Source organism: Abramis brama (assembly GCF_963993115.1).
Source record: "Abramis brama genome assembly, chromosome: 11".
NCBI lineage: Eukaryota > Metazoa > Chordata > Actinopteri > Cypriniformes > Leuciscidae > Abramis > Abramis brama.
The window spans coordinates 20,322,018-20,345,847 of record NC_139973.1 but is presented as its reverse complement, the minus strand read 5'-3'; the positions used below and the strand labels follow the sequence as shown (position 1 = coordinate 20,345,847).

At 38.6% G+C, this 23,830-nt stretch overlaps 3 protein-coding genes across 4 annotated transcripts in view; all 3 read right to left on the bottom strand.

Annotated features, from left to right (window-relative positions):
• The window catches only part of gng12b (guanine nucleotide binding protein (G protein), gamma 12b), a 59,029-nt gene extending 43,060 nt beyond the window's left edge, over positions 1 to 15,969 (bottom strand). The window contains exon 1 of one of the 2 annotated variants that reach the window (XM_084128321.1): positions 14,914 to 15,969. The gene's annotated coding sequence lies outside the window, so the exon portion shown is untranslated. The remainder of the gene's footprint in view (positions 1 to 14,913) is intronic. The other variant, XM_084128322.1, reaches the window with a different exon arrangement.
• Positions 1 to 23,830, bottom strand: part of LOC311091899 (retinol dehydrogenase 8) — a 239,871-nt gene that overhangs the window by 197,795 nt on the left and 18,246 nt on the right. The window lies entirely within an intron of this gene.
• On the bottom strand, positions 16,107 to 20,011 carry dr1 (down-regulator of transcription 1). Its single transcript, XM_084128320.1, has 4 exons — positions 19,758 to 20,011; positions 19,294 to 19,668; positions 17,426 to 17,589; positions 16,107 to 17,307 (listed from the first exon to the last, which is right to left on the bottom strand). Exons 2-4 carry the CDS (start codon positions 19,511 to 19,513, stop codon positions 17,161 to 17,163), a joined length of 531 nt encoding a protein of 176 aa, XP_083984446.1. The 5' UTR covers positions 19,514 to 19,668; positions 19,758 to 20,011; the 3' UTR covers positions 16,107 to 17,160.

Here is a 23,830-nt window from a genome sequence, read left to right as displayed (position 1 = left end):
TAACGCTAATAATAGTATAGTTTGACTAACTTAAAATCAGCCAATTTACTTATTTTATATTCTATCTTGTCATTGGTTTAACAAATGTTTTCATTTGTCACACTTCTGACTTGGCTAGAAATTTGAATATGAATATACAAGGTCCAAGATCCCAAGCAAATGGAACACTAATCACCACTAATCACCTTCAAAACAATTACATTACTAAACAATAGCATTTCTTTCAGTGGCATGGTTAAAGACAACTTAATTAATAAAAACTTACAATGTGAACTCACAGTAAAACAAGAGCAGTAAATTACTGTGATGTCAGCATAATTTTGCTGTTGATTAACAGACATTTGTAAGAAAATGACCCAGCATGCATTAATTTCACTGTACATTCTGACTACAGTAAGTTATTGTTAAGTAATACTCTTTAATCCTGTAAATTCCTTGCAGTTTTTTACAGTGCACACTGTAACAATTAAATAACACTTTTTTAATAGACCACTTAAAGGGGCGGTTTCCCAGACAGGGTTTAAATTAAGTCAAGAGTAGGCCTTAATCTAGAATAGTTAAACGTGGTTTACAAAAAAGGCTTTCTGAAACACAGATAAAGTACAGATTACTAACACCTGGATGTGATTGCAAGCAGATTGAGTTAAGTACCTATCAGCCTGTAACATATAGAGCTTCATGACAGAACTTTGTGTATATATATATATATATATATATTATTATTTTTTTTTATTTTTATTTTTTTTTTAAATCATGATTTATTAGTTCATAAATATTATTTTGGTTAAATATGAAATATTATGTTTTTGGGGCATTGTATTACATGACATTTTGCAACTTTACATTCTCTTAATGGTAAATTACCAGTAATTTACCAGTAGATACTGTATGTGTGAAAGGGGCCAGTGTATGTATAGCCTACATTTTTGAATAATTTTGAATAATTTTTTTTATCTGGACAAAAAAAAAAAGAGCATCATGTTACTGACTCCATTAAAAGTGCAGTAAGCAATTTCTGGTAAACGTTGTTGATATTTGAAATCACCAAAACAAACATGCCCCTGCCCAAAGGGATCACACCCCATCTTTATGCCTCCGCCCCCACATTCACGTAAATGCTATGCAACACAGGCAATGACTATGGCGGAATCTGCTGTGCCTGACGCCCGAGGGTATGATGTCATCAATAAGTGAAAGCAAATTGTGTTACTATGATAATTCAGGTCAGCTCCTTCGTTGGCAAAGTCATCCCTTCCAACCTAAAAAACAAACACAGTTTTCATAAACAGCTCCCTACATAACACGATAGTCCAAGTAAATAATATATTACAAATGTGATTGATTGAGCGGTAATAGCGATCACTAAAAGGGGAACCAAAAGCTTTTTGAAAGCTTCCCGATATTAAAGGGTTCCTAATGTGCCCTTTCACAAAGTCTTGATTTTGTTTTTGGGGTGTACTAGAATATGCTTTCATGCTTTATTGTTCAAAAACCACATTATTTGTCACATATTTTACATTATTACAGCTCTTCTCTCCCCAGTCTGGCCCGAATGCGCCGTTTAGTTCCAGTTTCGATGAAGCCCCTCCTTCCGAAATACAAAATGTGCTGTAATTGTTTATCTGGCCCAGTGTGTTGTGATTGGCACCGCTTAGCGTGTGCCCCGCCTCTTACCACAACCGGGAGTTTCATCTCCTTAGATGTATAGAATGGCGTCAATTTCAAACCAATTCAAGCCTGATTCAGACATAAGAATGTTAACAAACAAGAGGATCATCCCTAATGGATTTCATGCACAGACTTTGCAAGCACAGATTTCACAGAACGTTTCAGAGTGGTATGTTTGTTTGTTTTTTGTATTTTCTTATAGCCTACATTTTAGATACAAGTATGATACGATCACATTGATACGATACATGTATGATACGATACATTTAGATATGATCACAAACTAAGGTTAATTTTCCTAAGGGCCGGTGAGCTTACAAAAGCGAGAGCTTACAGAAGCTACAGTAAACACTATATCAACACTACTGTTGGCTAGCAGGCGAGGCAAACAGTTTTGCCCTTTGTTTACATCGTAGCACATAGTAGTTTACGTTCTCCGTAAAATGTGTAGCACACAGATAAACTTTGGGGTTATAATGTACATGAACCGTGTTTAAAATAAGTTCTAGAGGAACTAAAGCCTTAGGAAGGTCAAACAAATTTTTGGAGTTTTGGACACAGGGTGGACAAAACTGCATCTCTTTGACATAACGACAAATCTGTCTTCTCTAATGCAGCTCAACCAGGCCTTACACCTTTTTTTTGCGTATTCCGTGGGCGGGGATTATTTAAATGAGTAACATTATGACTTCACAAAGCCCGGAAAAAAACACGTTGTAGTCCAAACGAGCCGTTCGTTGTAGTTCTTGAGAAGTGGATACTGTTAAATAAAATATCTCACTTTGGAGTGGACTTTAAGATTTATAACCTTGCAGATCTTTTTTTTTATGCTCAAGCAGCAACATTACACACTAACTAAAGTTGAAAAAGCATAATGGGAATTTAATGCTTTAACGCTGGTCCTACCTCTTGCCTGATCATAACCCTTCTTTGTAAAGTTATATTCCCCTGGCCTTTTCCTCTTTTGTATTTCTACTAATTAGTTCTACTAATGTCTTTCTTGTGCACTGAGCTCTCTCTCTCCTTCCCTATCATGAGTGTATATGCCCCTTACTGCTGATTGGCTACAAGAGTGTTTTGGTGCTTGGTCCGATCCACTTTTCAACAGTGTTTTTCAAAAATCGCTTACTGCACCTTTAAATTGACCTTTGCAGTAAATCTGTTATCATTTCACAGCCGAGATGTGCAATGCTTGTAATAGCCAAGTCTGAATGCTGGCAGTAAACACACTAATTGTAGTAAGTAGTACAACAGCAACATAAAACTGAGAGTGTGGCTCTACAGAGAAACTTTAGACAGGGGCTGCGGCCAATTCTAGGTTTATAGATCGCTAGGCAACAAAGCAGGAAACTCGCCATGGAGACAGGAGGTGGGGGGGACAGAAAGCACTCCAGATGAAATGGCTTAATAAAACAAGAAGTCATAAAGTAGAGGCAAAGTCCAAATACTATGTCTCACTGCTGATTTAAAGTGACTATAAATCACTATCATGCTTTTTTTTGTTAGCTTAAAATCCATTCAAATTCATTCAGGACTCGTTTTTCCTCTATGTGTCTGCAATTTGCGTAATCTAGTTGTCACAACACAACACTGTGACAGGAGATAAGGCCTTGCAGACAGTGAGAACTGAGTGCTGAGGTCATTCACAGTCACGCTTACACAAAACACAAGCTCAGATAGTGCACTCATTTAGAGGAAAATCAAGGCATGAGTATAAACAGAAGTAGTATAAAATCTATTAATAAACATTATGGAGTTAGTGTGTCCTATCTCTATTTTCAAAGCACATCCACAATCTCTCATTCTTCAACACTTCAATCATACTTGATCATGTTTGTCTCAAAGTCAAAAGACACTCATCTACACCCAAACATCATGGTGTGTGCTGTTTTGGTTTAGGTGCTGAACCTATTCTGTTTCTTTATTACCTACTGTGTTTTACAGTTTCTAGGCAACCGGTTACTGCCCTAGTCGGAGAGTTTATACAGGGTTCTTGTTTTTCTGTCTTTCCATGAAGGCAATAACATGACCACGGCATTCATCTGCCGACACCTATTTAAGCAGCTCTCGGCAAGTGACCCTGTGCATCATTATACAAGTGAATCCTGCAGTCCATTTACCTCCTTGTCAATAGGCTCCCTGCAAGAAGCTCGGAAATCTGCAACTTGACATCTCAGATAACAAGAGCATCTGGACTGGTACGTCAGTGTGTGACCTCAATAAATACTGCATTTACAATCTTCTGAGGCTCCATGTCTTGAAAGTGAAAGGGATTCTGTGGGGTTTAGACAATTAGGGTTGATTTGGTAATCAGCATTTGTAAAAACAATTGACCATCGATAGATAAATGACTTGCAAGCCAAACTAATCGATTCGCTGATAAGCCTTGTTGTTATCTGCCACTGTGACATACAAACGTTCTTTTTTGGCAAATTTACACCATCATGATAAAGTGGTGTTGTCATACATGTAATTCTGATACTAGGTATCCAGAGAGTTCTCAAAGCCAGTAATAAAAAAATTAAAAATGCAAGCACTGATTTAGACTCTGTGGTAGACCCCATAAACAACTAAACATATGCCTTTTGAAAAAAACAGTTACCCATATTTGCAATAGGTACATCAGTGAGTGAGCTGACTCGCGACATCATTTTGTTTGATGGACATAGAGTACCCACACTTGAAAACCGGTAGGTGTGGTTAAGTAATCATTGTCATAAGGTTAATACAATGACCAATAAAATAAAGGGCCCTATTTTAATGATCTAAGCGCATGGTCTAAAGCGCAGGGCGCAAGTTCAAATCCACTTTTGCTAGTTTAAAGGACAATTCCGGTGAAAAATGAACCTAGGGGTAATTAACACATGGTTACCGAGTCGATTGTTCCCTGGGATGCGTTTTCATGAAAATCGAATGTAAAGAGTTTTATCTCTAAAAACAGATTAGCTTATAACGCTAGTATATGGGGCACAGAGTAAGTAAAAGTAAATCGCTAGTTAATGCCACTAACAAGGCTCAAAATAGCCTCACACTAACACGGTAGCATAATGAGGGTCCTTACATGCAAACCGAAGCACTGAGAACTTTGTAAGTGTACAGACAGTTTAATAAGAAGATACTTTATAAAGACAGAACATTACGCGTTCGTGACTCGATTAGTCGAGACTGTTTTCCAAGATGCCTGCTGCCTGTTAACGCGTAATGTACTGTCTTTATAAAGTCTCTTCTTATTAAACTGTCTGTACACTTACAAAGTTCTCAATGCTTCGGTTTGCATGTAGGGACCCTCATTATGCTACCGTGTTAGTGTGAGGCTATTTTGAGCCTTGTTAGTGGTATTAACTAGCGATTTACTTTTACTTACTCTGTGCCCCATATACTAGCGTTATAAGATAATCTGTTTTTAGAGATAAAACTCTTTACATTCGATTTTCATGAAAACGCATCCCAGGGAACGATCGACTCGGTAACCATGTGTTAATTACCCCTAGGTTCATTTTTCACCGGAATTGTCCTTTAACGATGGGAAAAATGGTCAGAGTGCAAGGCCATGGTCTAAAAGGGTTGTCCCTATTCTCTTAATGAGTAATGGGTGTGTTTTGGGATTAACATGCGTTAAACCAATCAGAGTCTCATCTCCCATTCCCTTTAAATGCCAGTTGCGCTCACGCCATGGCAGATTCGCTATTTACATGACAGAATTTGATAGTGGAAAGACCGAAGCCATCTCCAGAGTGCAAACAGAACTGCTCGTGCGCGAGGTAAAAGTGCGCAAGCAGACCATCTATGGGACAAGCCGGATTCCACCATATCTTTATGTACACAACAATAATCTTTTACATTGTAATTCTTTTATTTTAAATATTTGGCATGTTTGTGTGCTGCTGTGCATCCCTGTGTGTTTAATAAGCAGAATGTACGCGCGTTGTGGACCCGCCTATAGGCGCACATTACTAACGCACTCTTTAAAAAAATATATATATTGCGCCATTGAATTTAGACTTCAGATTTCAGTTGGTCAATGGCACAGTCTATTTCTGTTGCCTGAAAATAGCAACGTGCCAACAGTGCGCCAGAACGCACCTCGTTTTCAGACCAGCACGCCCATGGGTGCACAAATGCATTTGCAATTTAAACAACGTGGCGCAGGACGTGAAAATGATAACTGCGTCGGACTGAAACTAGCAAAAAACACTTGCATCGCGCTTGGCACTGCATTGCGCCGGGTGTAAGATAGGGCCCAAAGTTTACTGTGGTAAATATGGAGGCAGGAAGGGAAAGCTGCTTTTTGAAAATGCTTTGAAATCTAGTTCCAAATTGCTATAGGGAGTTTGAGCTTTTATATGGGTGTGATCCTATAAGTGCCTTGCAGGGCGCAATCATCAGTGCCTCAACCAGACTGAGTACAGTACAGCCTTCTGGGAGATTACTGAAATGAAGTGAGTCAATAAGTGAGGTACAGTACTCTCTGATGGTTAGACTAATGAGTTTTACCTTCAATCCCCTAAGCCAATGCGCACTGGTACCAGAACGGCTGAAGAAAACCAATTGGGGTTTCCTGGTGTTGCATTCAGCAGCACAATTCCACTGAGAAAAATACGCTTTTAATTGTATTGACTTTAATCTGAAGCATCTTCATTCATTCATTCATTTACATGACAGACAGTCCAGGAAATTGAAGGCTTTGAGCTTTATAACATCTAAAAGCGCTTTAGAGTTTGCAGCATGGACCTCAATCATTTGACACCAGAATTGGTTGGGCATTGGGATGTTTGCTAACATTATACCGCTACAAAGGTATTTCGAACTTCATTTTACCCCTAAACGGAAAAAAATAACTTTGTTGTTGTGTATTGTGGTCTTTAATGTTTGTTTGTTTTTTCATAAAAAAACCCCCACATTGGTCAGTCACATTCACGTTCACAACAATCACCCCGGCCTGTCACCAAACCTTCAGCCCGTGGTCAGACCTTGCATTTCTATGGGCAAGAGTTCCCCTAGAACAAGAGTCCAGGCATGCAGTCGTCTCCACAGATGCCTCCACCAACAGCTGCGGTGCCACGTACTACGGGCATGCAGTCTCGGCCGTTTGGACAGGACCCCAACAGCATTGGCACATCAACTGCCTCGAGTTGCTAACAGAATGTCTTGCGCTGGGCCGCTTCAAATCACCGCTACTATAGGCAAGCACGTACTGGTCTGTACAGACAGCACTGCGGCCGCTGCATACATCAATCATCAAGGTGGTCTATGCTCCCGTTGCATGTCGCGACTCACCCGCCACCTCCTCCTATGGAGTCAGACGCAGCCATTAATATTCTGGGCATGCTCAATCGTGTAGCCGACAAGGACTCACAAACAGCCTGCGCTTCCGGGAGAGTGGAGACTCCATCCCCAGGCGGTCCAGTGCGAATAATCGTGATTACAAATTTTAATCTATTGACAGCCCTAGTTATAAGTTAAAGGTAATGACTACACGGAGGAAGTTTAGCAGACTTAACTTTACACTCTCCATAGTACAATCGTCAACATCTCTCATCAGCTTCAGAGTACATTCACAGTGTTTTATGAGGGGGAACTCTCTTCATTAATGCTGTTCATCAACTTTCAGGCGCATCTAATTGACAGATAAACCGTGCACTCTTATTCCAGTATTGTTTATAATTTTCTGGAAACAAGTTAAGTTTCAAACACTTACCTTACTCTGTCCATGCACTTTATACGTCCTATAAAGAGTGCAGTTTTCTAATTACAATGATGACAATTTAAGAAACAAAATGAACATTGAATAAATCCATATGATTTATAAACAGTTGAAAATACAAAGACTGGAATTTCATGTGACAGAACATTTACTAATGAAAGTATAAATGAATAGCGGAATAATGACCATCTTTAAATTAATCATAATAATGAACTATTACCATATTTTGAAGTGTATAAACTATATTACAGAATACCACCGCATGTCTAAATAAAATGTAGCGATAAAATAATCATTTAAAATCATTTTAAAAATCCCCTAAAATGTCTATGTGCTACACATCTTTTGTCCTTTTGAAGTATCAAGTCTGTGAGTAACTGTTAAGTGAGATTTAGAAGTTAGCTGCCGATGTAAACAGACAGTTTAGAATATATACATTACTGTGACTTGTCCCTGTATACTGACACATTGTTCTCAATGTAATTCCAATGTAATTTCAATTTTTTTGTGCTATGTCACTGGGATTAAAATGATTCAATGAATTAAGTTCAAATAGCAAACAATGTCTCCACACGGCAATCACAAGCATCACTAGAGACAACTAACACTCCTGGTGGCTGCTTAAAAAAATAACGGAGTCTGAACTCCGAACCCCCCACCCCCTCCAGACCACCGTTTGGGGGATTAAAAATAAGCAAGATCTTCTGGGTTTTACATACTGTTATTTGTGTAACTGAATTAAACGTACAGTGTCTTATCATGTTTAGCAGGTTAGCATTCTAATACTCACAAGACAAGGGAAAAAAACTAGTCTAAGGACAGGTTAGTCTAAGCAAGTGATGGTATCCCACCGTCTAAGATTAAACCTGCATATTATGTTATTAACTAAGCAATGTTATTTAGCCTTTTGTGTATTTATCGGCAGACATTACAATAAAGATGTGGTAAATGAACTATTTGCAGGAGCCAAGTGTAACTTTCTGTTAACACCTTTCCTAAACACTGTGAACTAATCATAAGTCACACATAACTAACTATTAGTCACAAATAGACTTCCAGTAAGCATGAGGTAACTTCACACAAAACTTGTAGCAACCTAAACCTCATTGCTTACTCATATACAGCCACATACACACTGAGCACACAAAGCAAAATTTGGTTGTCACAACCTTTCATTTCATTTCGTTTATTTGGTTTATCACTAACAAATATACAATAAGAAATATTCAACTCATCATATACATAATTTTTTTTTTTTTGATTAAACCAAAGGGTATAGGCTGAAGCTCAAGGCTTATTAACGCCTATCCCTCTCAATTTTCACAAACAGTCAAACAGTGCTCAATTCTCTTCTTGCAAGCACTTGAAACAACAAAGTCATAGAAATTGATTACCCAAAACTTATCTATATGAAAGTATCATTTTATTTCTTAGGAGCCTTTTAAATCCACTTATTGTTTGTGTCAATTTAAGGTCTATATGCAAACAATTCCATAAATTCACTCCTCTTACAGAGATAGTTCTGCATCTAATATTTGTTCGTACCTTCAGTTTTTTAAACAAACATGTTCCTTTTAACTCATACTTACAATAACGTTTCTCAAACATACTCAAAATTTTATCAGGCAGCATTTTATAATATGCTTTATACATTGTCAATGTAACCTTGTAATCCACTAAATCATACAATTTTAAAATGTTTAATTTTAAAAATAAATAGTTTGTATGATCCCTATATTGTGATCTTGTGATGATACGTAAAGCTCTCTTTTGTAAAATAAAAAGTGGTTGGGTGTATGTCTTATACGTATTACCCCAAATCTCCAGACAATAAGTTAAATATGGAACAAATAACGATGAATATAACATAAATAATGCCTTCTTATTTAACAAATTCCCAATCCTATTTAATATCGCAACTGACTTTGAGATTTTAGATTTTACATAATCAATGTGCTTTTTCCACCCCAATTTAGAATCTAATATAACACCCAAAATTTTTATTTCATTAACTCTTTCTATTTCCTCCACCCCTATTCTTACTTTCACGTCTGTCACACTATTTTTACCCCAAATCATAAACTTAGTTTTACTCATATTCAGTGACAGCTTATTATTATCAAACCATTTCTTAACCCATTCCATCTCCCTTTCCACATTTCTCACAATGTCTTTTAACTCTTTCCCAGAATAAAAAAAAATTGGTATCATCCGCAAAAAGAATAGGCTTGAGAACACTTGAGACCCTACAGAGATCATTTAAATATAAAATAAACAATTTTGGTCCCAGGACCGAGCCCTGTGGAACCCCACAAAGAATTTTCAGGGGACTTGACATAATTCCATCAACTGAAACAAATTGTGTTCTGTTATTTATATATGAACAAATCCAAGAATATGCAACCCCTCTGACCCCATACTTAAACAGCTTCTTCAGAAGAATATCGTGATTAATAGTGTCAGATGCCTTTTTCAGGTCAATGAAGACACCCAGACTCACTCTCTTATCATCAATGGCCTTACTTAACTCATCCACTAGTCAACCTCATTCTACAAATTAATTAACTCTCGGAAAATGCAGGTAGTAAAAACTGCATTTACAGAAATTCTACCCAGTGTGTACAGGACTGAACTGAACAACTAGTTGTTAATAACATATTTAAACATGTATCACACCCCTAAAGCTAAGCTGGCAGATTCTCAACAATGGTGTGTGGTGGCCAATGGTGGACCGTTTGCTTGTTGTGTCACAGTCTTAAACCAGCCACGGTACCAGCAACACAATCAGCAAAGTTATCTAATTATCATTATCAGCAAAATTCCAGAAAATATCAAAATATAACTTTTGTTATATTGTACACCCCTATTTAGGGGTAGATAGACAAATAACCTCAAAGCAAGCACATATGGAGTAAAGTTGATGTGTGTAATTTATGGCCACTCGTCTGATACTCATTCTTTGGAAAACAGTTCTTCCTTAAACTCTTACAGATCAAACCAAGTCTCCACAGGCCAATGGTAGAGTGTCACATCTTTGTGTGTGTGTACAGGTGTGTTTGTAAAAGAGAAAGAAAGTGTTTCTCCATGTCTGTTAAACACATTTATTGCCTTGTGCTGGTTAATCATATATTGAAATAAAAATGATAAATGTAAATGCTGCCATCTGATCCTTGGTGCGGACCAAACTAGCTGACCAAGACCCCTGAGAAGGTGGGTCTTGGTCCGTTTCCAAACGTACTCTGGTGCTGTTTGACTAAAATATGAACGTAACACTGATCAAAGTCATCTAACAAACCAAAAATAGGGCATGATGACAAAAGATGGGAGCCTAAAAAGTACTGAATGCTCAAGCATACCTGGTTCTTCTCATCATAGGAGCTACGTTACCCATTACAGTTCGGCACAGGCAACAGAAATGCCATCTCCTTGCAGATCTTTGTTTGTGTGCAACGGAGGAATTCCTGGTACTGTTTTAACTCCCTTACGCATTTTATGAGCTCTTCACGATTTTTTTTTTGCTGTTGTTGTTGTTTTGTATCTTTAGGTTCAGTCTAAAAAATGTGAAACCAGGACTAAATGTATCATTCTCTTTTTTGGTCCGGACTTGTTTTTAGTTTTATTTTGGCCGATCTCTATTATCGAGATACATTTTTATTTTTAAATTTTAGTCATGCAGAGCTAAATATATCATTTTAAAATACAAACAATCAAAATAAACCATATTACAAAATAAAGTTTCAAGTAATATATTACGTCTAAGGGATTTGGCAGACAATCTTCGGCTGAAACTTTATTCATTATCAGTCAATCTACAAGAAGATCTATAGCCTACTGGCCGATTAAAGTCACTTAAAGTCAGTTATTCTTTAAAAACACAATTTAATAACATTGTTAAAGGCAATCTTTAGCAAATCCTAAAATGAATATCCATTGCATAGCAATCAGATAACGTACAAAGGGAAAGCTAATGGCTAACCTTGTGACTTGTGTTGACCTGAAGCTGGACCAAACTGGTAAATCCACATTCATTGATTAACTGGCCTGACAACATCTAGTGATCGGACTGTAGTTATCTGACTTAACTTTCGAATTACTTTATGAAATGCACACTGCATAGCCTATTTCCTATAAGATATAATCCAAGTGAACGTTGCGCCATGCAATTCTGCATTGTAGATACAAATATCATATGATATTACAAACATGCTGCAAAGTAGGGCAATTAAAGGTGATGTGATAACTATCAGTAAGCCTTTAGGCTGATTGCATTTCCACCGAAATTACGCGGGACAGTTTTTGTCCAAGGAAATTTTCCGCCCAGACCTGTTGCTGCCTGCGTACCGTAAAGTGTAGGCAAATTAGCCGGTGACATAGGACTGCAAGCGACTTTCCAGTTCCTGCTGGATTTCGTCCTCTGCATATAAGCTTAATAAAGCCTGAACCTCGTCGTCGGTCCATCTGTCATATTTTTTTAAACTCCATTGTTGCTTCGAATAGCAAAACAACTCCGCACCACAACATACTTTTAAAAATGGTGGTTTAAATAAAATGCCAATAAAGTCAACCAATAAAAATGCTGTGTGAACTCAACCAATCAGCATGTTCAGAGCCCAAGTCCCACCCCCGAAAGTTCCTGAACTTTGAAAAAGTACTACCTCGCAAGCAGGGACTTTCTGAGGGGGGAATTTTTACCCGGAACTTCATTTAGATCCTGGTCCGTGCGGTCGAAACACACAGAGTCCCACCCCAAAGTCCTGGGGAAAGTTCCTGTGGTGGAAACACGGCTTTTAAGTGTTCATCGAGTGTCCCTGTTTGAGGTTCCCAACCAAGAAGGTCTTTGATGCCTGGAGAAAGGTATCCGTTAAAATAGCTTTTTAAATTGGTTAAATCTGTAAACAGCCAAACGTTGACCCCTATGCACAACTACGTAACACGGACTCAAACGATGGCACTAGTTTGGGGCGGGACTATATGTTTGAGCAATCAGTGACAGAAGGGGGGAGTGCTCGAGAAACCTGTTGAATTGAAACCAAAAATTAAATATTTGGAACCGCTAGTGACACCCTCCTTCTAAGCAATTATTTCACCCCAATATGAAAATTCGGTCATGATTTACTCAACATCATGTTGCTCAAAACCTGTATGACTTTATGTCTTCTGCAGAACACAAAAGAAGATATTCTTAATTTAAGTTTTCTCAGTATTTTTTCTTACATACAATGAAAGTCAATGGGGTCCAATGTTGTTTTGGACCCTATTGACTTTCAATGTAAGGACAAAACAAGGGCTATAATCGGTCAAAACCCTGCTTTTAACCCCAGGTAGAGGAATGTTTCACAATAATTTAGCACTTTTTTTGCCAGGGATATGAATTCCTGCTGAGTAGTAGGCTTTGTGAAGGAACTGCAGGGGGTTCATACATTTATGAAAGGCTTAATTATTTAAATCATAAAAAGTCAAATGACAAGAAAAAATAAATAATCAAAATAAAATAAAAAACAACCAAAAAAAAAAAAAAAAGATTTTAGTCACCTGACTAGTGGCTGATCTGTGTGAGTAGAAGGAAAAGGAATTAGGGAGAATAAATAAATTCTGAATAATTTACTGCCATTTTGTGAATATTAAGTAATCATCATGTTATCAATAAAAAATAAACTGTATTCTGATTATGAGTATTTTAAAATGTAATAAATCAAATTACAAGAATTACATTTTTGCAATCTGATTACATAATTCAGATTACAACTACACAACACTGCAAACTTGTACAATGTAAAACGATGTGGTGTTGGAATGTTATGGTTAGATAAAAGACACCCAATCATGTGACTCAGATTTAGGTTCTTTATACAGTCACAGAAATGCTGCATGATGTATAAACGGTACGCTTCAGCATTTGACCGTCAATTGCAGTGAAGAGGAGAGGGTTTCATTCTTACCAGTCTGAAAGTCCATTCAGGAAAAACTTGGTAGCAGTCGCCGGCAATATGAAGATGCGCAATGCTTTAGAGTCTTTATGTAAACAGGTCGTGTGCTACATTTGTCAATCAATCAATTCCTCTATATAGAACCCTAGGGTTCTTGACTCCGTTTCAAAGAACGCTTTATGCCAAAAATATTCTATATAGAAATGTCTTAAATGATTGCAAAATTATTTCATGTTTAACAAGTTATTTAATTTTTTTGAAGTGATAAAGTATGTTTAAAGCTTTTCAGTTCATAAAATGTAATAAAAAATAAAAATGAATTTAAATCAATTAATTAAAACTAAATCCATAAAATGATCCAATGATGAGAACCCCTAAAATGTTCTATAAAGCACTTGAAATAACCGTTTAAGGTTGTAGAACCTTTTCTTCTAGTGCACTGCAAATACAGGAGTGTGAAATGTCATCTTATGAATACCCAAGATTAATTGTTAACCCCGGGTAAATTATGAGCAGTGTGAAACGTGAAAACAAGATAACCTAGGATTTTGTTCACTTAGGGTTTAGTGTGACCCAGGGTTAACTTTCCCAAAAAGTGAAAAGCCTTAAAAGAGTTCTTCAAAATATTTTCTTTTGAGTTCCACAGAAGACAGAAAGTCATACAGGTTTGGAAAGACATAAGTGTCAATAAATAATGACCAAAAAATGGATGAACTTTAACTGTACATTTTATTTTCATTCAATAAATTCAGCCTGAAAGGGCAATAGGTGAATTAAGCAGGAAATACTAGTAAAGATTTAATAAAAAACATACTTCACAGGATCAACAGACTAGAAACATGCATGCAGTCAGTTACAAATGTTATGTAAATACAATATATAAAAATAGTATCTTGTATCAAAGTTTCCAAAAAATAACTCCACTGAGAGAACAGGCTCAGCTGTCCACACCAATTCCTTTTTCTTTTTTTCTTGCTATGAGAAAACCCAGACCACCGACTCATGTCTAACCTGAAATGTACTGCCTGCATTTAACAGATCAATGTACAAAGTCCTTTACAGTAAGTTTACAGATCTGGTTCATGTCAGTCAGAATGACAACATTTCCTCTGGATAACATGAACAGATTGTTGTCGGATTTCCTGTGATATGATCAATCACTCACCATTCATCCCATAGCAAAAACAACAGAATATTACTAGTTATACTGTGTCTAAAGATAGCAGCTGTCAGTGAGGACACAAGCTAATCTTAAACTGACAAAAAAACGTATCGTTCATAATGTATAAGATTCCATTTGGCAACACATCCATGTCAAATAAATAAATGAACCACACGTTAACAGCAATAATATTCTCTCATTGTTGAACATGAATCAGTAACATCATTACATAGGAACATAATAGTTACAGCAACTATTAAACAATAGGCAGGTAAATGTTGACTAAAGCCAGTCAGATCAAAATCAACCGTGCAACTGTTTATTGGCTAAACATGTATATGATTATTTATCTCTGAACAGATTTAGCACTTTATGAGAGTGATGTAGTTAGTACACATATAAACACCTATATACATACAGTAGCCTATACATGCGGTCAGTTTGACACTTACCGTACCTCGGCTCGGTAGTATGAGGAAAAACGGGAATGCCGAACCAGACCGATTTGTCGATGGCAATTCTTCACACGTATATAAAGTTCTCCTTGTAATAACTGTTACCTCATAACAGTTACTGTTTTAATCTATTTGAATGCTCTGCCTCTGTTTATTTGATAGAGCCAAACTCAGAAACCGACCGACCTTTCACTTCTGTAGGCGTAAATAAAGCGGAATGGTGGGAACGGTGGAGGACTGGAGCGCAACAGTTTCTCTACACGTCCACATCGGGAATTTACCAATTCTACTATGGCAGAGGCAGAGCTTATGAATATTAATGAGGTCATAATGACGTTCCTAGTCACCTTCCTGTTAGCGTCCAATCACGTAACACGATCATATTCAAGCTCAAATGATTTAGCAAATCACTCTGGGCTGCTGAGAGAACGTCACCTAGCGTAATTAATATGAATATTTCAAAGCCTTCGCCATAGTAAGACTCTCGTCTCTTTTAACTGCTGCAGGAGCGCCATCTGTCAGTTAGATGCACCATAATAATACAAGCACCACCCAGTTCAAAAACTACACGGCAGGATTTCCATGTTAAGTCATAGAAACGTTCACAATTGTCTGCACTTTTTCTTGGGTTATACGTAGTTAATTAATATTTTAATTTGTAATTTAAAAAAAAAAAAAAAACATTCAGGTAATTACTATCATCCCAGACAGCAACATAGTGTCTGCCCAGATCCGGGCCACATCTGGTACATGTGGATTCAACGTGTACCAAATGTGGGCCGGATCTGGGCGACACTATGTTGCCTTCTGGGATGAATACTTAAGAAAATTTGTAATTGATTTTTATTTTATTTTAAAGGCACCATTAAATCAATTGTCAAGTATTTATAATTTATCGGTGGAAATTTTTTTCTTTTTTAAATCACGTGCTCTCTTAAACTTCTCCTGCCTCTTGCAACGACATCTCTTCGCTGATGACACGTTTATTGGAGCGAGGGCGAGACAACCTGTCACACAAACCACAATCATCCAATCAACTCTCGATGGACAAAATCAAGTCCCACTCGACATTTTTCTTGTTCGAGAAGGCGTTTCACTAAGATGTGTCACAGAAAACACAATCGTAACTTCCATTTCAAGCTCACTTTAAAACTTTCCATTAACCAAAAAAAAAAAAAAAGAACACAGGCTGTCTATAAAACGGGTTGACTTTATTGCTTAGAGAATACAGCTTACAGCTTTTGCAAAGGCATGTGAATACGCTTCTCGACTACACCTTACCAGTCATCACAAGATATGAATTAACCACACATTCACAACTCCACTTTTACACATTGCACCTGTAAAAAAAAATCTGCTATCAAAACATTGTACAAAGTGTAAGTTAGAGCGTTCAGCGCAATCTGCACCAAAGCACTCATATCATACAGAGAGCAAATACCATGAGCAGATTTCCAAAGCCTATCTGGTGACTGATTTTTTTTTAATAGTTTCTTCTATCTTTGGTACTATAAGACAGATTTTATTCTGCACATGTAAATCTTTTCCTTGGAATACTGTTCTGAACACAGGGCAGGTAAAAGCCTATCTACATAATCTTTATCCTCACTTGAACTAAAATGAACCAAAAAGCAACATCCTACATTACAAATCACGTTCTCTGATCTCACTCAGCAGAACAAAGAGAAATACGGAAGCGGGGATGAACGGCTGTAAAAGTCACTTTCCAAAAATGTTCCCCAATTGTGTCTCTTCAAACTATAACAAAGACAAATATAAGAGAAATAAGCAAATCGCCTAAAACAGGACGCAGCCATTCAAAACAGCAGCTCCTGAATTTAACCAATGACAATTAACATGGTACGTCTTACATCACAGCCACATCACATGACTTAGCATCCTTCCCACACACACATGGTGAAACGATGACAACTGCCTTCAATTAAATCAGGAACAAATGAGAAAGAGGGATTTTCAAGAGCTACTAATTCTAGTTAACAAGTGAATCGAGGCAAACGTAGCAACAAATCACAGGAGAGCACCCATGACTGCCCCTGAACCGTCAGCATCGATTTATACTGTTGATCTGGGATTTAAAAGTTCATATAGGAGACAACACTGCAGAGGTCCTTCTCTGCTAAGGTTTACAGAGGACAGTGTGTGTGTGTGGGAGACCGTACATGTCTGTAAATATATATATATTTGTCAATCTATCTGTGTGCTTCGGAGAAAGCCTGCCGGGATTCACATGTCATCCTCTTCATCTTCATCCTGGGAAGATCCGGCCTGCTGAGCGGAACTGGCTGAAGCCGCCGCTAACTGTGCCTGCTGGGCGGCCTGCTGCATCTGTAACCACTCCTGCTGTGCCAACTCAGCCTGCTGCTGCCGTGCCTGGAAGACAGCACAACTCATCAGAACGGACACTTAATCAAGTTACAAGGCTGGGAGCAAACTGGAAAGTTCCATTTATCCGTTTCACGAATAATTCAAGCTCCTTCAGGATATTTACCTTGGCAAATAATTCCTGCTGTTGACGTAGAAGTTCTTCCTCGGGAATGCCAAGGTTCTCTAGTCGGGAGCTGGCCTTTCTCCGCTTAAGTGCTACAGTTTTACACTCCTGCAGAACGTCTTTTACTTCTGCGATGTATGAACCAAAACCTAGACTTTCAAGTGCTGAAGAAAAACAAAAAAAGCATTCACTGTTACATTGGTTTTTAGGAGAGATGTACAAGTTTGAAGTGAAATGCAAAACCACCAATTATCTAAATGCTGTAAATCTTTTACATGCCCCTGAACTGTTGTAGAAATGTGAACTTAATACTGAAATACTGAATCTTGTGTATATTAATGTAGCCTGGTCCAAGATCTCAGCTGTTAACTAAAAGGTTGTAGGTTCAAACCCACCATAGTGCATTTGATCAAAACATTTAAAGGGATAGATCACTCAAAAATGAAATTGCATAATTTCTTTATTTACAGGTTTGGAATAACATTAGGATGACTTACTTTCTACTTTACTTTCTATTACTATTTTTTAAAAGACAAGGCTTAAGCCTAGTTCCAGACTAAAATGCATGTTTGAGCTGCTTTAACTGAAAGCAACTTGTACTGATATATCTAAAAAATATCTCAGTGCCATTGTTTTGTCTCAAGATGCACACCAGTAATGTTTTTTTCTAAGGCACGTTTATAAAAGATACTTAAATGTCAAAATTGACCTAAGGTCTAATCCTGGCTTAAAGGAGAACTCCGGTCAATTTTAACATTGAGCTCATTTTTTTTTGTAAATTTAGAGTGCTGTCAATACAGAGAACAACGACAAAAATCGGTGTTGCCTACACCGTGTTATCCTCTTTTTAAAATTTGCACCCGGTTGACTTCAATGGGGCAAGTTTTAAACCTGCTTTTAGCCTCTTAACCGGAGTTCTCCTTTAATCTAAACCCTGTCTGGTGAAACCAGGCCTATATTTTAAAGAACTGTGTAAAAAAACGAAAGAACAATTTAAGTCACTGGTGTCCAAAACATTTGACGCAATTGACTTTCATTTTATAGACAACGTTTTTCAAAATATCCTCGTGTTCCACAGAAGGTTTGGAGTTTGTCAAACAATTTTCAATTTTCATCAAACTTGGTTTAAGATGGTCCTTCAGACCGAAGTCTCACAGGCTGAGCAGCTGAAAAGTGCCCAAAACCTCTTTAAAGCCAGTCATCTGACCAAACTAATAACATTGTGAGAGCAGCTAAGACCAGTAGAACAGTTTAGTCTTGTTTAAAGGGATAGTTCACCCAAAAATGAAATTGTCAGAACTTACTCAGCCTCAAGTTGTTCCAAACCTGTATGAGTTTCTTTCTTCTGTTGAACACAAAATAAGATATTTTAAAGAACATTGGTAACAAGACAGTTGACAGCAACCATTGACTTCCATAGTAGAAAAAAAGGAAATCAATGGGTGCCGTCAAAAGTTTGGTTACCAACATTCTTTACAATATCTTCTTTTGTGTACAACAGAAGAAATAAATTCATACAGGTTTAGAACAGCATGAAGGTAAGTAACTGACGACGAAATTTTCATTTAAAGGTGAACCACCCCCCTTTAAGATGTTTTCAACATGAATTGTTTGGAAAAAATGTATTGAAAGTGAATGGTGACTGAGGTTATCATACACTATCATTCGGACAAACATGTCGTTTTGTGTTCAACAGAAGCAAGCAAGAAATACGGGTGAGGGTGCATGACAGCATTTTCATTTTTGAGCAAACTAACGTTACCTCTTTAACTCCAGTTTACAGCACAAGCTTTGAATAAAACCCTTTTCCAAAATGAAAAAAATGAGCCGTTAGTGACCTCACGATCATCAAGAAGTGCCATCCTCACCGTTTATAACATGCTCAGGGGATATAGTCTTCTTCTCTGATTTATTGCAGATCTCGTTGGCCTCTGATGAGACGAGGTGAATGAACTCTGTGCAGCAGTTCACCACCAGCTCTCTGGCATCGTTCGCTACTCGCACATTGGGAAGCGTTTCTTTAATCATTTTATTGATCGCCGCCCTCGGGATCGTCAGGTCATCGTCGTTCCCCGATGAAGAGGCCATGAGGGATGAGCTGCCGAGGTGCTTCAGAGTTTAAAGGAAATCGAAAGCAGGCGAGGAGGTTCAATGGGATGTTAATGATGATACACCCACAGCAACGGCTTTGTGTGGAGATTCAGATGATCTGGTCGGCTTTCTTATAGCAGCTCGCTAAAACACTGTCCGACAGAGTACAATTTTGAATATAGCTTTGAATTCAAATGCAGGGAGAGAGTGTAAGTGTTTGGAGGATGAGAGGAGTCAGTACCTTTCGGTCGATCAGTTTACGCTGACTCTCCACATCCACACATCAGTGCTGCTGCTGTTCCTGTGCGCCTTTATAATCATGATTCAACTCCGATCGTTCATTCTCAAGCTGCCTGGGTAAACCAATAAACGCCGCGCTTGTTCAGCTAAAGCACGGTGCAGAAATGAAGCACCCAAAAGCTATTAATTCATTACTTCAACCATTCGGTTAGCGACCAACGAAATGAACCCCACAATGCAACACTTCCGGATATCCGGTGCTTCTTCTGCTTGTTATTGTTTCGTGGTATTGCGCGATACCGCCACCTACTGTAAGAAACGGGAATTAAGGAATTTAATCGCGAATTAAAATATTTGATTGTGTACTCTCCTGGTATGTTTGTATTGAATTAAAACTACAATGGCGAGCTCAAGATTTGGGAAAGGCATGTGGTTGCATAGTTGGGTCCAAGCAGGGTAGTTCTGTTGTTTGTTATGGTTTTCTTTTTCTCCTCCTTCTTTTTACTGTAGGCTATATGCATATTGTGTATATATTACTATACATTTATGATATAAGACCTATAATATTGTATTACAGGCTAGTTAGTACACACAGACAAAAGGAACCCGAAATTCCCTCACGTTTAGGTCATGGGGGGCACTAATTATACATAATCCTCCTCATAAATGCTCAACTTTTGTGATTTGATGCTTTTGATGTTTTTCCTTGGTATATATTGGATTTCGCTGCATGTCTTAAAATATAAATAAAACAGTTTTTAGAAAAATTATGAGTAACATGACATTTGGGATATGCAAGGCAGTTTTTGAGAGACCTGGCCACAAGGTGGTGCTGTAAGTGATTTTACATTTGTGTTTTACATTTGAATCAAACTGGATTCAAACCTTTTCCCCCTCTGAATTGCACCCTTGAGGGCTTGGAATCTATATAGCACAACACGATGTTTCATTTCTGCCTATAAAACTCATAAAAAAATAAAAAATAAATAAAAAAAAACCAGAGACCACAGCCAGTCAGGCGATTTGCATTAAATTCAAATGGTATTAGCCTACTCAGGGGGCAGTTTGTGTCAAGCCATTATGGAGAAAGGTGCAAAATTGATTTTTTGGGAGTGGCCCATATACAGCTGGATGGTCAGATTTTAACATCACTAGCAAGACCTTTGAATTCACATCAACATATGTATGGTCCGCTCCATGCTGCAGCGTATTCAGAATCGGCTACTTAGACAGGAAGTATGACTGACAGAAGTAAGTTATTTTCTGTGAATGTGTGAGACTTCCGATTCATTAGTTGCTATAGGTAAATAACTAGAAGAATAACAAAGTGCACACTGTAAAACTCTCATGTTACCTTTTCCTTTGCCTGACACATGTTAAGATTTGTATAGGCCTCAATAGCTCCTCAACACTGTTGTTAAAAGAACTTATTAGTTTCATTCATGACGTACACTACATTAATCATCCACTTCATTTAATTGGATATAAACTGAAAGTAAGGAATAATATATATATATATATATATATATATATATATATATATATATATATATATATATATATAATAGTTATAAGGTATTTATGCATGTGTTTTTTTTTGTTGTTTTTTTTGCTGGGAATTGCATACAAGGATTATCTATATAAGACTTAAAGATGACAAAAAGAATAAAAGATTAGATAAATTAAGAACAATTCATTCAGATGTCATCAGCTGATAGACAGAAAAGATTTTGTACAGGTAACAGAACTATTATGAACAATTTGCTCACTTTTAGCCAGCTCTCTGTGATTTAAAATAAAGGATTGTCTTTTTCATAATGGAATGATCTTTAACAGAACAGGGAAACAGGTCAATTGTAGGCTACCTGTAATGTATTTCAGAAAGCAAGGTTAACTTTCCATCAGTGGTGTAATATAACAAAGTAATAATACTTCGTTTTAGTAGGCTGCTTGAGTATTTTTGGGGAGAATGTGTACTTTACTTGAGTTTTAATATTTCTGTCAACTTTTAGGCTACTTTTACTCCACTACATTTCCTAAATAAAATGTATACTTTTACTACATTTCCCCAAAGCATATTCGTTACTTACTACAAAATAAATTCGGAAGAACACAGATTGCAAGCAAACATGTGCAAACCATAGACTACTCGTGTGCTCGCACAACCGCGGTTGATTTCATTTCCCGGGTTGCGTCTGTTGCTGGAGCAGCCTGAAGGGTGCGCTGCCATTATACAGTACGAGAACGGCCTCTAGAGGCGAAATAAAAACTAGCACTGCACTGACGCCTCGTGGACGTGGAGTTTGTTTTGACACGTGACGTGAGGCTGCGCGCTGCACAGAGCGCGACACTTCAAAAACGGATTTAAGACAACAAAACGTCTCCGGTTACTTTCGTAACCTCGGTTCCCTGAAAGGCAAGGAACGAGACATTACGGATGTTGTATATGGGAACTCCTCTCATCCTTCACTTCCGCTGAAATCTTATAGGCTAACGCCAGCAGAGCTGGCCAATTGACGCAAAATATGCAAATACTGAACCCCGTTGCAGTATAAAGCAAGTGCAGCGTCAATTCCATTCAGAATCGAACAAAAAACGCTTAAATCAAGCGAACACGGCGGCGAGCGTAATGTCTCGTTCCTTGCCTTTCAGGGAACCGAGGTTACGAAAGTAACCGGAGACGTTCCCTATCAAGGCTACGGAACTTCGACATTACGGATGTCGTATATGGGAACTGTATAGAATCCCGCCGTGGCAGCATAACAAACCACTGACAACAGAACCCAATACCAAGACCGCCCCCCTAGCATGCGAGCATCTGATAGGCCGAGATTGACCAATGGCGAACCTCTAACCTCCGATAGGTCCAAAGGAACCAATCACAAGCTCACAACACACTGCCAGAATTTGCATATCCCGAGCAGTATAACCGGGGAAAGTTAGCACTGTTTTAGAGCAACAGGGCAACAACAGTAAGAGAAGGCCAACGCATTGCGGTGACACAGTCTAAAAACACACACAAATAGCACATAGAACAACTCATGAGCAAAGCGCAGAGCAGCTCTCTCAATGCTGCAATCAACTCACCGAAAGCACTCGAGACGCTACAGAGGGCAAATCCAATTTGTAAAACCTGGCGAACGTGTTCTGAGAAGACCAGCCAGCCGCAAGACATAAATCCTGAATAGACATACCCTTAGTCCAGGCCCACGAGGAGGCGATCGCCCTAGTCGAATGGGCCTTGACGTTAAGGGGGCATTCCTGCCCCAGGCATTCATAAGCCAAAACAATAGCGTCCACAATCCAGTGAGCAAGCCTCTGTTTAGAGACCCCCCGTCCCTTATTGCACCCACCAAAGCACACAAATAGCTGGTCCGATTGACGAAAAGCGGCCGAGCGAGAAATGTATTCCCGGAGCGCTCTGACTGGGCAAATAGCACTCTGAGCATCCGAACCCTGAGAGGTTGATGCCTCAGCGGACAGGGCAGGCAGAGAAACAATCTGCGCTCTGAACGGAGTATTGAGCGACTTAGGGACGTATCCCGGCCTCGGTCTGAGCGTCACATTACAGTTTCCCGGTCCAAAACGAATACAATCTTCACTTACAGAGAAAGCCTGTAAATCCCCAACCCGCTTCGCCGAAGCGAGAGCGAGAAGCAGCGCCGTTTTAACCGAAAGCTCCTTCATGGCGATCGAAGCCAAGGGCGGCCGTGTAGGGCATAATCTCCTAGCTCCCCTGAGGAACCGTATCACCGACGCATGTCTACCGATAGACTGACCGTCAACAGGGGTGTGAAACGCAGCAATAGCGGCCACATATACCTTCAGAGTGGATGGTAGGCTCCCTTCATCCATCCTGTACTGAAGGAAGCGTAGAATATCCGACACAGAGCAGCTCGCTGGGTCTATATCGACATCCTGACACCATTTTGAGAAAACACCCCATTTCAGAGCATACAGGCGCTTAGTGGACGGGGCTCGCGCTTCCGCGATGGTATTCAAAGCTCGCGAATGCAGCGCACCCAGCCCGCTCAGCGACCCTGCAGCGGCCACACATGTAAGCTCCACAGCCCG